Genomic DNA, 12,419 nt, shown 5'->3' with positions numbered 1-12,419 from the left:
TCATATAACGTATGACACAAATATGAACCTTGGGCACAGCGAAAACTTCCTCTTTCTCCGAATTCGATACACCAGGTTGCGGTAACAATTTTGTAGGTTGTACAGTTGTCGGTGTGCTGAGATCCAAACCCGAGGATCTGCACTGTAACAGTATCGGCGATTGCGATGGTTGCTCTGCGGTAACCGATACCACCTGTTGTGGTGGGTGTGTCTGTAAGAAAAAACACATGACAATCTGATTCCGCAGTTAATCACAGTTTCCAACGTTAATACATTATTCAAACTATGAAATAACTTCTTCATCACACGTCATGTAATATACCTTGAAATTATTCGCATTGAATTTACATTGCTGCGCATTAAAGCTTTGCGGAAGAGAGGAGAATTTGTAACACTGTTGCGGTTGAACGACTTTGTAAGGCTTGGTGGACACAGGTGCGACCGGTGGCAAAGGTCTGATGGCTCTGTGCTGAGTAGACACCGTGGAATTTGTCTGCCCAAAATTTTGTTGTACAGTTACCAAGTTCTGAACGTGGCCAGTGATAGGTGATATTTGATTAGCGTGTACAGATTGGTCATTTAACCCTGCCAATTGCATTTGGTTCTGAACAGGTGTCAATTGAACGGTTTGTATCTCCATAGCATAAGACTGTTGAGAACCCTGTGGGTAAGCAGAATTCTGCTGATGCGTTGTTCTTTGATACGTATTCTGTTGTTGTTGAGCTTGTTGAATCACTCGGCTAGTTCTCGAAGAGATCCTACTTGGTCGACTCTTTTCCCTGATAGGTTGACTCGTTGGAGGTGGTTCATAGCTTTGTTGTATAGTATTATAATTCTCGCCAAGAGCTCTGAAACGTACACGTAGCGATTGAAACATGACATTCACCGAATGACAAATCACTCAAGAACTAAGACTCACATGTTATTCCTGAACGCATTTGGCTCCGGTTGAGATTGAGTATATATCTTGGCGGTATACTGAAGATTCTGTATAGTGCCCGACTGCTCGTCCCGAGTTAACGCTTGCTGTTGCGAAGCTTGATCGTTCTTCACTGCCGATTCTTGGCTTAGCTCGTTCATTTGATTCATAGGCGTCATCAGATCGAGATCAGGATAGTTCGCGTTCAAGCTACTGTTTCGAAACATATCGTCCTCTTCGGGTACAGGTGGTAACTTCGAATTTAGAAATTCTAAAACACGTTGCATTACATTATTATCTTTTAATCGTAGATATAAAGCTTGATTTTGTACCTTGCAGTGGCTCGAGGGTGTCCATAAAATCATCTAAATTCGGCTGAAGAGGTCCAAGACTGGGTTGTATAAAATCCGCCAGACTAGCTCCTCGCGCTGCAATTATAGATAATATTAATTGAAATATGGTATTTTATATTTCATGCTCTTTTGGGTTGTTCAATTTTTTCTCTTTTTTTTCTTTGGTACAATTTGTCGTGGTGTCTCCTACACAGCTACTTGAATTAATGAGTTACCAATTTCTCTGGGATCGGGAAAGTATATTGGTTGATTCGAACTGATTGTTGAAAATAACGTATCAGTCATAAGCTCCATGTAATCCTCATCAACCATCATACTCTCTCCTCCTGGAGTCCCAGTGGTCCCTCCGTGTATGTTGCCTGTACCTGCTCCATAGTTGCCCGAGTTTCCCAGTCCGGTGTCCCAATCTAACACATCCATCGATTCCATCTGAAACGACGATGGTTTCTGCTATTAAATGCTACAGATTCTATACCACCGAATCCACTACATAACAATACCAGATAGTGTGCTTTAAACTAAAGAACATTGAGCGATTTAAACAATAACATATGGGTATCGTGACAGTCAAAGTATTAACTTCAACAGCCTCCTGTTTATTTGACCATACTAAAATAAAATAAGTACCATCTCGCTGCCATCCTTGTTCGTCCAGCCAAGGATCTTGTTCCGGTAGAACATACGCCATTTCTTGTATTCCGCAGTAACCGCAGCAAGTTTTCGCTTCCAGTATTTACCTTCTAAGACCACCGCCTGATAAGAAAGTTGATTTACGCTTGAATAAAGTTCCTTATGACGGAACGTAACGATTTTAACGATTAACCATCGATTTTTTAAAATAAATTATTAATAAACCATCAGCAATCGTACGTACCTCGGGTTTGTTATGAGTATCAACATCCAACGGTGATGCGAACTGGCACACCAGCGTGTTCTGCTTCAATATAACTGAAAATGAAGAAAATAAATCATTAAATCAGAAGTAAAAATAAGTTCTCATCGAGTAATTGATACATGTGCACTGGTACAAAGGAACCACGATGCAAACGTCATTCTAAAAGTGGATGCAACGTGTTTTTTTAGCTAACAAAGAGGTTGACCTCCTCGAGCAACCAGGAAATTCGCAAATACGAAGCACGACAGGTGATTTCATTTATGCAAATGTGGAATGGTATTCAGGGAGCAGCATAAATCAATTGACATATTTTAACATATGATATTTGACGGTATTCAATTTTGAAAAGATTAAAAATTAATGAACTTAGAAATTTTTAGACATTACCATATACTTTAGTCTTGAACTCTTTAAAATATATATACCCTAAATATTTTCCTTGGATTAGTTAACTCCCTTTCGATTGAAGACCGTGCTCGATACGATCGGTAGAAGGGAGTAGAGACGCGGACGTCCCGATGCCGATTTTGCGTCGACGCATTTTGTATCGCAGCCGCGAAATACTTTCTCGCAATCAGTGACGGTGGATACAAAGTCCCGTCTCGAATTGCGAACGAAACTCTTCCTGAACGTTCGATTTTCAAATTCACCCCGATATCTTTCTCTTATTCACCAATGCTCCTCTGCTCTCCTCTACCTTAAGCTACCACCTTCCTTTTCTTTTTTTAGAGAAAATCGAGATCGAGTGTCATTTTCACCTCAATTTCATTAATCAATCACGTGGAAAGTAAGACTTTCGCTTAACAGGGCTGAAAGGGTAATAGAAAATCGTTATTTAAATATCATCAAGCAGTTTGTTTGGAATGAAAAATTCAAGCTGAGACTAATAATAGAGGATTTATTAATAGTTTGATAAGTAATTGACCGACAGAATGGAACCTCAAAGACATCGTCTTAATTCCTCTTAACCCTTTGATTGTTTAGTCCACACGTGGGACACTTAAGTATAGAAAGCGAAGAGGAATTGTATTTTTATCCTAACTTCGATCGGTCAATTAAGCCTCGTTGTTTATTAGAGAATTTCTTTAGTGAACAATCAATTTCTAAGTTTACCTCGATTTCCTCTGGATTCAAAGTCACCGCTTTAACTAAATGATAAGAATAATAATAATAATAAAATGACGATGGAAGCAGAGCAGAAAAGAAAATTAATGAAAGTATGTAGAATTATAACGACCCGGTAAAATTTCGTGGACTTAGAACGAGAGTGTTCGCGGAACTGAATCGTCAATTTCGTTGGAAAACTTATAGAAAGACGAGGTGTGAAGATCCCCGTTGGCGGGGATTCTTTGTCACTGCCGTGTCACGTGCAAGATATTTCTTTATCTCGTCGAATAGCGAGTCGTCTATCTACCGCGTATCGCTTTATTTTCGCGGCTGGATATCTTGAATCAATTTAATTTGGCTTTAGATTACACTCTATCTCGTCAAATTTGTTTCTCGATTGTAAACGTTGCCTTCGGTTCGAAAGCATTTTCACTACCCCCTTTTCGATCCCTTTCACTCATCCCGGTAGCACTGAATGTCCGATCACGCGATATCGCGTACTAAATCGCCGGTGTTTAACACTAGATTGCCAGATAAATAGATCATTCAAAATAGGTATAGTATAGCATATATAGATTTTTGGAACTAAGGAGTGGAAACGGAAGGAATTAGTATTTGTACACATTTCATAATTCTATTAAAACCTAACATATGTTTTAAAAAAAAACATAATGTAAAAAAATATTTTACATTAATTAATATAACAAGATTACAAATTTAGAATTGTAAATGTGACTGGAAACAATGAAAAAAGAGTATTCGATAAGATTTGTATTTAGTTAAGTGTAAAAATAAGTTGAACCAATGTGACCCACCCCCGAGTTCAAACGATTAAAATATCCACGTTTAATTTTACAATAACAATAAAAAAGAAGATTGGCCACCGTTTCAAAAAGCGCCTTCCTCTTTCAGCGACGTCTGTTTATCACGTGACCCTCGAACTGTGACAACTCATCCGGAGTAAAAAGAAAAAAAAAGAAAAAAAAGGAATGGAAAAAAGAATAAAAAGTAGGCGCGACGTTATCAATGTTGCTCCGGGTTATCGTACGAAACGATTCGTAATGCTCAGAAAAATCTGTACAGTCAACGTGCCTTGTGCTTCGCGTACTACTTCCGGTTACTGGGATCGCTTGAAACGGTTACAAGAGATTACATATGTTTGAATAATCCTGCTGAATGAATGAAACTTATTATAAATGAAATATAAACACGGTAGAGGTTTCATTAAACCTTCTAGTGTGTTGTGTAATAATCACAAATGCATCAGTAAAATTTTATGAATGAGCTACTGATGCTCTTAGAGAAAGATCCTGTCTACTACTTTGACTTGTTATTAATCGCCTTTTGTAATCAACATTTAACATGAAAATTACGTTTAATAATTTATATCAGCGAAGTACATTCCATCCTATCGTTACTATAATTTCTAAATGGTAAATAAAATTCATCCAGATTTTTCTATAGAGAAATAAAAAAATGTATAAATTATTCAAAATGTTTTTTCTATAACTGTTCTTACATTGCATGTGCCAGCATCTCCATATTACGTTGTTTAGCCTGATCTTGTCCTTCCATCTCAGCCTGATCCCTTTGAACCGATTCCACTTGGGCGATGTCAATTTCTGTCTGGAACAAATTCAAATGCCCATACGTCATACCTACTGTAAATAAGTTTGAATTTTTAGTAAACTCTTATTGTTAGGAAAAGCTAATCCATTTATTATTGCGGTATCTTTTTTCGCAATTAAGATTCAAGATCTTTCGTCATTAAAGGCTCATTGTCAGCGGGATCTGGATGGTTGAAAAGCTCGTTTACGAGGCTTAAAGCTTAGCTTATTATCTTTATAAAACGCATTATCAGGCTTTCAAGAATTTTACGGAACTATCATCGTAGAGAATCGGTCTCGATCCGTGTTTACTCAAGCACGGCAAATACTCAGCCGTGTTTGCTCGACTCAGGCGAATACCGTTCTAAATATAAACGAACGATGGAATGAAATAAGCAGAGGATACGAATTAAGATTTTCCACGGATTCGGTTTCTCATTGGGAAACACCGATGACCATGCGAAAGTTATTTAAATCAAGTGCCCTCTTCGGTTGTTTGCCAGTGTCAATATTGCTTTACATTCTGTTTTCACATTTCTCTCATATTATTTGTAATAACAATATGCAATTAAAACAATAATAATAAATAATAGCGTGAAATTCCAGTATCTGTGACAATATAATTGCTTGCTTATCTTAACGTCTTTTCTTTCCCCTTTCAATTGAAATTTTTAAGTCTTCTCTTAATTACGAAAACAGATTCAATTTTCACAGGCTGTTGTTTCTCTTTCACGATGAATATAATCTGGTTATCTGATAATTATTTGTTCGTCACACGACCTATATGGCTTGGAGAAACGATGCTGATTATCATCGTTTGTCCAAGATTTTCTTCAACCAAGTATTTTTCTCTTTCGTTATATCAGAAATTGCATGTTCTTAATCCCTTGTATTAAAAGTAAAGTGTAATGAAGAAATAATACTTATAGAGCTTTGAGGATTAATCATTACACAACAGATGTGGCGTGGAAACTGCTTAAGATTAACATCTCAATAGGATTAATGCGCTTGTGATATAAAAACAATGATAATTGAATTGCAAACTTATTTCTTACAAGAGATAAAACATTTAAAACTAATTGAAAAGTACCTACACAGAAATGTGTAAGAAACTAGAGAGAGAATAGAATGGCTCTGATATCCTAAAAATGTACCCTCAATAAATATGGTAATAAATAATAATGTATACGTGAAATTAATCAGGTCGTTGACTCTCTGTAACGTACATTGAATTAGTGAACTTGGCCTTTGACAGAAATTCTAATTACGTTTCTAATTGTAATAAGGATAACAGCTTGATTGCTCTTGAATTTAATCAAATAATGAAATGAAATAACAAAATGAAATTATGTATTCTCACTGTGGCAATCAAAGTGTTGAAGTTTAACACTTATTCAACGCATTATAAACGATAATATTCAATGTATCACGAAACAGCATCATCATCGGCTATGATAAGGCGTTAAGAAAGGAATTACGCAAATCATTGAAAGCGTGACAAGCATTTGAGCAATCGTAAAGAAGCTCAGGATAGTTCAATTAATTTAGCTGTGTTTGCGAGTCGGGTATCAAAGCAGTTCACATAAAATTTCAATGTCTGAGTAGTGTTATATAGTGTGCGCGCTTTTACATTCACTTTGTAACGCCCTTTGATTCAAGAAAATAATTAAAGCTCGTTACTTTATCGGATAGTTAAGTAGAGCAATTTATTGTAAGCATTGCGAAATTCAAAGCTTCAACGAGAACATCTTTGTCATAAATAACGAAATGTTTGCGTATAAATTTGGAACCGAAGAAATTCCAAAATACCATCATTATCTCAATCTCTTGAAATATAACAGTATGTAATATACAAACAATTAAACATGTTATTATCCTATTATCCACAGCATTTTTAAAATAACTATATGTCATTTGAAGATTACATCCTAGGTTGAAACGTGTTTACACTGATATAATGGTATGCAAATTGGTATAATAATTCCTGCTACTTTTTTCTGATTTCAAAAAACAAACGCATACGCTGATTCATTGAGAGAAACGTGCAACGATAGTTGGGAACTGATAAACAAACAGTACATTGGGGACAGATAAGAAGAGAGATAGATAACATATTTTTCCAGTTGTGGAAAATATGGAAATTGCAGAAAAGCTGAATGCTACAAAATTACATTACTTATTAAATAAACTTATGGAAATAAGTTATTTGTATACTAACCAAGTATCCTAATCATGAAATTGAGAAATTTTATGAAAACTGAGCTGATCTGTTTGCTTTCTGTGCAGTTCATACGCTCATGGCGCATACACATTAGTGACATGTGCATGTGTGCGATGACGCAGTGGCCTTGCATGATAAAAGACACGATACGACAAACGCATACACACACCAGTCTTTACGGTAATTTAGCTCGATTCACATTTTCGAGTTACGCGGGTCGCGAGAGAACGCAGAATTAGCGAAGCTCGCATGATTCATTACAATTCATTCCATCATCAAAGTTTTCCTTCGTTTCATCGAAACCTCAGGATTTTCCTTGATGCACAAGCTGAGCTTTTGATATGGTTCAGATAATTTTCAAGTACACAATGATCGCATTCGGTGATAAGCAAACAATTCGCTATTTGAAAGGAAATATTTATCGAGCTTGGATTTTCCAGGATCATTTCGAATCGCTGATTAATTATGATTGTTTAGATCATTTTTATCTAAGATCGTGGATAAGATCATAGCCGAATCTTATCACTTTCTGAAGATTTTCTAATTTATATACCGTGTTTTTAATTATTCAATATACAATCCTAATTTATTCGCACAACGTTATGTTTTTTAATAAACAATGAAACATTTGAAATTCCTAATAATGCATACACGTACCACCATTGAAAATTTTACAAGGAAAAAGGTGATTATTAAAAGCTAGTAACGGTTTCTAAGTGCATAATCAATACACGCTTATCACGGAGGTGAATTGCAATTAACATAAAATAATTATCGTGTAAATGAGAGTGCTATTATGAGCAACGGTCTGGCTCGTTCCTTACAATTTTTCTATTCATCAGCACTTTCATAAACGCTATAGATCAGGGATGAGTAACCCGCGGCCCTTTCAAAGATTTTACATTTTGATTTTTAAAAATTCCTACAGCGTGCTAATTTAATTTTTGGAAATGATGCCGACGTCATTGATCATTTCCAAAGAAGCAATGCCAAATTTCTCATTAAATAATTTTTTCCCACATACATCTTTCGCCGTTTTAATAATATTTCTATTAATGAGTGTTTTATTTCTGTACTTTTTTATACTAAGTTTATTTTGTTAATAAAGAGATAATTTGAGTTCATCTCATTTTTAAATTTGTAACTGGCCCGTTGTAAAAAAAGGTTGCTCATCCCTGTTATAGATAATAATATTTAACTTAACCCTAAGACAAAAGCCACACATAGATGATATCATTTCTATGGTGTTATCAATGAAAAACTTACGTTTCTTATTTGCACTGGGAACGGTACATCAGGAATGGCGTGTCTTACAGTTACGAAAAGATAGATTACGAAGTATGATATACATCGAAGAATAAACATACAAAATGTTACTATAAACCTTACATTGTCAACATGATTCACGTCATTTATCGCGTCGTACGCAAACAGTATACAACCTCGCAGTGGAATTATCGTTGGTATACGGAAAAGGCATGTATCTTTTGGTACACATACTTCTTTCAAATTCTATATAATGAATTTTTTGCAATTTTTATAAAATACAAAATACAATAATCAAACTCGAATAATTATGAAAATCCAATTTGATTCAGAAGGAAATTGCTTGAAATATCGATGAAAATTGTAATTATCCTAATAAAGTTAGAATCAACGAAAAAGTGTTGCTTTTATCATTTTTGTTTTTCAACGTAAACGAAATTTACGATCGTGTTATGTTCGATAGAGAAGTGTGTTCAAGTTACGTCATTAATGACAATAATATCGCTACTCTTTGTCAGATAAAAATATATACATACACGCCTTTTCAGTTTGCGCGTCCAATTACAGTACCGACATAAATCATCATCAACTGATTAACCCTTTCGTTGAGAAGGCGGAACAATAATAGCCGGAACGCTATCGGTGGAATTACGATATCTCTTCATTTATTATCCAATCTTATAGCCGGATAAAATAATGCGTTTACGTTGAAGCATACGCTACGGCTATTGTTTGTTGTTCTTTTTCCATTTTATTCTACAAAGTTCATTGTTTTTTTACTGCAACTTTTTCTAACCACTGTGTATAATTTCTTTAATTAATTATATCTACTGAATCTTTTGTTTTTTTTCGACAAATAATGTCTGTATTTTTTAGAAAGACACGACGATTTATGATGTATGCAAAGCGATACAATGGTGATTACAGAAAATATTCTAATTAAGTAAACAGAAAAATTTCCTAAATATTTGAACCCTTTGGAAAAAGAAATATTTCAAAATCAAATAATAGCTAATTAACTCTAAATTAGACGATAAATCTCTTTCAACAAGTAAACAAGTGTTTCCAAAATTATGAAATAGTAAAATAACAAGAAATGGCTCATCAACGACGGTAAAGAAAATGTTGTAGAAGACAATAGAACAATGAGATTCAATTAATGACAATATATCTCTTTCCTCGGTACAAGTAATTTGTAGACTTACTTTAATTGGACACGCTTCATTTCTAACACGTCTCGTGAATATTGATGTGAAATTTTGACTACCGTCATCGATATGCGAGAGAAAAAAAATATGAAAAGAACAATTGTTTAAACAGCCTTGAAACATTGGAATTTTTCGCACGTGTCTGTTTCGGGGGCAAAGGTGCTTCTCGATTAGCCAAATGTTGCGAGATATCGTGTATGAAATCTGATAAGTTATAACCGACGATATGTGATAACACGCCTGCCAGACCACTCGACTCCTTTGAATTTATTTCAATACTGTTTCAGTTCAATACAGCGAATTACAAATGAAAACGATTCTACTACCAGATTCTTGTAATGCGAATGAATTCAAGATGTAAAGATTTCATCTTTTACGATATGTGAGATTCACTTGAAATGATTAACAGCTGATCAATAATAAATGTTAAATAGATGATAATTAACTCGAGCAGTGAAAATTTTGAAACTTTAAACTATTACTCTGAATATACTACCTTCTTTAGTATACTCGCTTCTATTCGAAGCATTAAGTTTATTTAATTTGAGCTTAAGATTTCCAGATCCAATAATAAGAGGAGTAGGAATTTCAAAAATTCCTAATTGCAGAAGAAGAAAGGGTATAGCCGGGTAAGATAGGCAAAATGGCCCTTGAACCAAATTAAATTCAAACCGGAATTTTTTCAGAATTTTCGAATATTATGGGGCACGATCTGGCGTTTCTTTTGCTCCCCCTCACTGCCCCCCTGGTTAAAATAAAGGGTTGAAAATTGGTGTGCAGTATTTTCTTTTGATATGCTATCGAATGACGCATTCTGAATTTAATTTAGTTCAAGGGCCATTTTACCTACCTTACCCGACTATACCCTTTCAGTAGATTCTTGAGGATAGCACAGAGGGTGTCCAAAACAAATTAAATCTACTCTTATCGGTCTTCGAGACGTTCAATTGAAATCTACAAATTCTAGGATAACTTTCAAGTGTCCCTCTCTAAAAGCTTTCCAAGTGGAAAAACGGAAATTGCCACGAAGGCAGACAGCTCCAGCTTCATCAAGGACGAGCTTAATTGCGATGTTGTCGTTTGGTTCTACGGCCTCTTCTTAATTAATTTAATCGCCCGTTATCATCCGGAATGCCGACAGGGTGTAACGTAACGTTTGTCTGGTTTGAAATACAGTTGGAATCTGCGTTGCCCTACTAATCTCCCGAAGGGGCCGATTGCGAGACTGTCCCCCTTATTGTTGCAAAACGTATCGACATTTTAATCGCGGGACACGTTCAAACCGAGCGCAATATGTCGTGCCTTCCATTTCTCTTTACTGACATCACGGGATAAAGTTCGTTTCTCTGTTCTGCTTGAGATTTATCGGTCGCTTTCTCACCCTCCTCTTATGGTTGGTTCCACGTAGGCTACTAGTCCTATAATATATCTAAATGAATCAACTATTTTATATCCTCTACTAATCCTTAATTGGCTACGTAACAACCTGATTGATTCAATGAAAAAGTTTTAATGCCAGAGTCATCATTGATGGTAGATAAAGTCGAGGCACGCTCCATGCAAGAAGTGGGGGCTGACGAGGGCTTGCCACTAAGGAAGGAACCTCATCGATTCAATTAAAAACATTCTTGTGACGATAAAGTAAAGACTATAAAAATTGTATTTTTCATCGTTTGATAGGGTTAATGAGTCATCATCGTTGATCGTTGATAACACCGAGCCACGCTCCAAGCGAGCATTATCAACAAACGGTGGGGATAAAGACTTACAGAGGTATAAAACTAGGTAAAAGTAGAGCGAGATTCGCTCTAAAACCAACCCCGGTCAGACCGGAAGTGGCAAAAAAAAAAATCGGCCATTCGTTGAGATTTTGATCCACTAAACACAATGACGTAAGAATTTTTTCAATAACTCTTACCATTTGGCTTGTACAAAGTGACAAAGTCGAAATGCTTTAGCCCCCTTCTCAAGATTTTCAATTTTAGATACGGGTTGGCGAATAAATATATAGGGTAGAGAGGGGTAGAGCAGGTGAAAAATTAAAGAAAATAATAAAATCCGAGGGAAAAGAGAAACTCACCTGTAAGCGAGGGACATGCACTGGAACAGCTTGTTCAAGGACGTCTCGATGCTGAGCTGCTGAGAACTCTTCTCATTCGATGAATTACTGGCAAATCTCTCGTAAAACAGTCCAATGGGCGCGATGATCGCCATCCTGGCAGCCTCTTCGTCCGGCACAGGAACCGCTAGCTCGTCCTCGTCGTCCTGGGCCTCCGCCTCGAAATCGGACACCATGAAGTGGCCAGAGTGTATGGTCTCCCTCGAGTCTCTACCACCATTCTCTCTCTTTCCGCTACCAGGATGATGAAAACTCTGACTCGGAGACGTCGTCATTGTCAACGGTTTTCGGTACATCAGTTCGGCCTGCATCCCTCTTGCGACGGCACTCTGCGGAGCACAGTCGTATCGGAACGTGGTTCGCGGTCGAATAACAACTTCCGGTCGCGATTTTACCCGGGCATTCTTGATCGTCCACGTAACCTATTTTACTATGTCTTTATTTGTCTACATGATATCTACTAAGCTATAAATTATACTACGCTACTTGCTACTATCCCCTAGACACGTTCGTTAAATTTGGTCAAACGTATCATGCTCGCAAAAAGAAGCGGAGAAGATTGTTTTTCATAATTAATATCGTAAAATAGACTTTGTTTCATTTCAATTTGAAGATGCGGCACTCAATTTGGATAACCCTATACATTACTACAACATGATCCTGCTATCCGGCATGGCTACAATATAAAACGAGCACATTTGCAGCCTAATATTAGCCGACCTCA

General features: G+C 36.3%; 1 protein-coding gene across 27 annotated transcripts in view; it reads right to left on the bottom strand.

Annotated features, from left to right (window-relative positions):
* The window catches only part of Mondo (MLX interacting protein mondo), a 40,907-nt gene that overhangs the window by 25,578 nt on the left and 2,910 nt on the right, over nucleotides 1-12,419 (bottom strand). For 23 of the 27 annotated variants that reach the window (XM_034326475.2, XM_076693295.1, XM_076693297.1 and 20 more), the window contains exons 2-10: nucleotides 11,657-12,024; nucleotides 4,794-4,900; nucleotides 2,147-2,220; nucleotides 1,900-2,025; nucleotides 1,488-1,719; nucleotides 1,252-1,347; nucleotides 920-1,190; nucleotides 323-848; nucleotides 29-211 (exon numbers count right to left, since the gene is read on the bottom strand). In XM_034326475.2, coding sequence (XP_034182366.2) covers nucleotides 29-211; nucleotides 323-848; nucleotides 920-1,190; nucleotides 1,252-1,347; nucleotides 1,488-1,719; nucleotides 1,900-2,025; nucleotides 2,147-2,220; nucleotides 4,794-4,900; nucleotides 11,657-12,006 — 1,965 coding nt within the window. In that variant the 5' untranslated portion in view covers nucleotides 12,007-12,024. Of the gene's footprint in view, nucleotides 1-28; nucleotides 212-322; nucleotides 849-919; nucleotides 1,191-1,251; nucleotides 1,348-1,487; nucleotides 1,720-1,899; nucleotides 2,026-2,146; nucleotides 2,221-2,592; nucleotides 2,977-3,280; nucleotides 3,451-4,793; nucleotides 4,901-8,368; nucleotides 8,483-11,656; nucleotides 12,025-12,419 lie in introns of those variants that run through there. The other 4 variants (XM_034326474.2, XM_034326476.2, XM_034326479.2 and 1 more) reach the window with 4 other exon arrangements.

The sequence above is a fragment of the Osmia lignaria genome, chromosome 3, assembly GCF_051020975.1.
Source record: "Osmia lignaria lignaria isolate PbOS001 chromosome 3, iyOsmLign1, whole genome shotgun sequence".
NCBI classification, from domain to species: Eukaryota; Metazoa; Arthropoda; class Insecta; order Hymenoptera; family Megachilidae; genus Osmia; species Osmia lignaria.
Note: the sequence above shows the minus strand (reverse complement) of the source record. Positions and strands in the feature narration are given on the sequence as shown.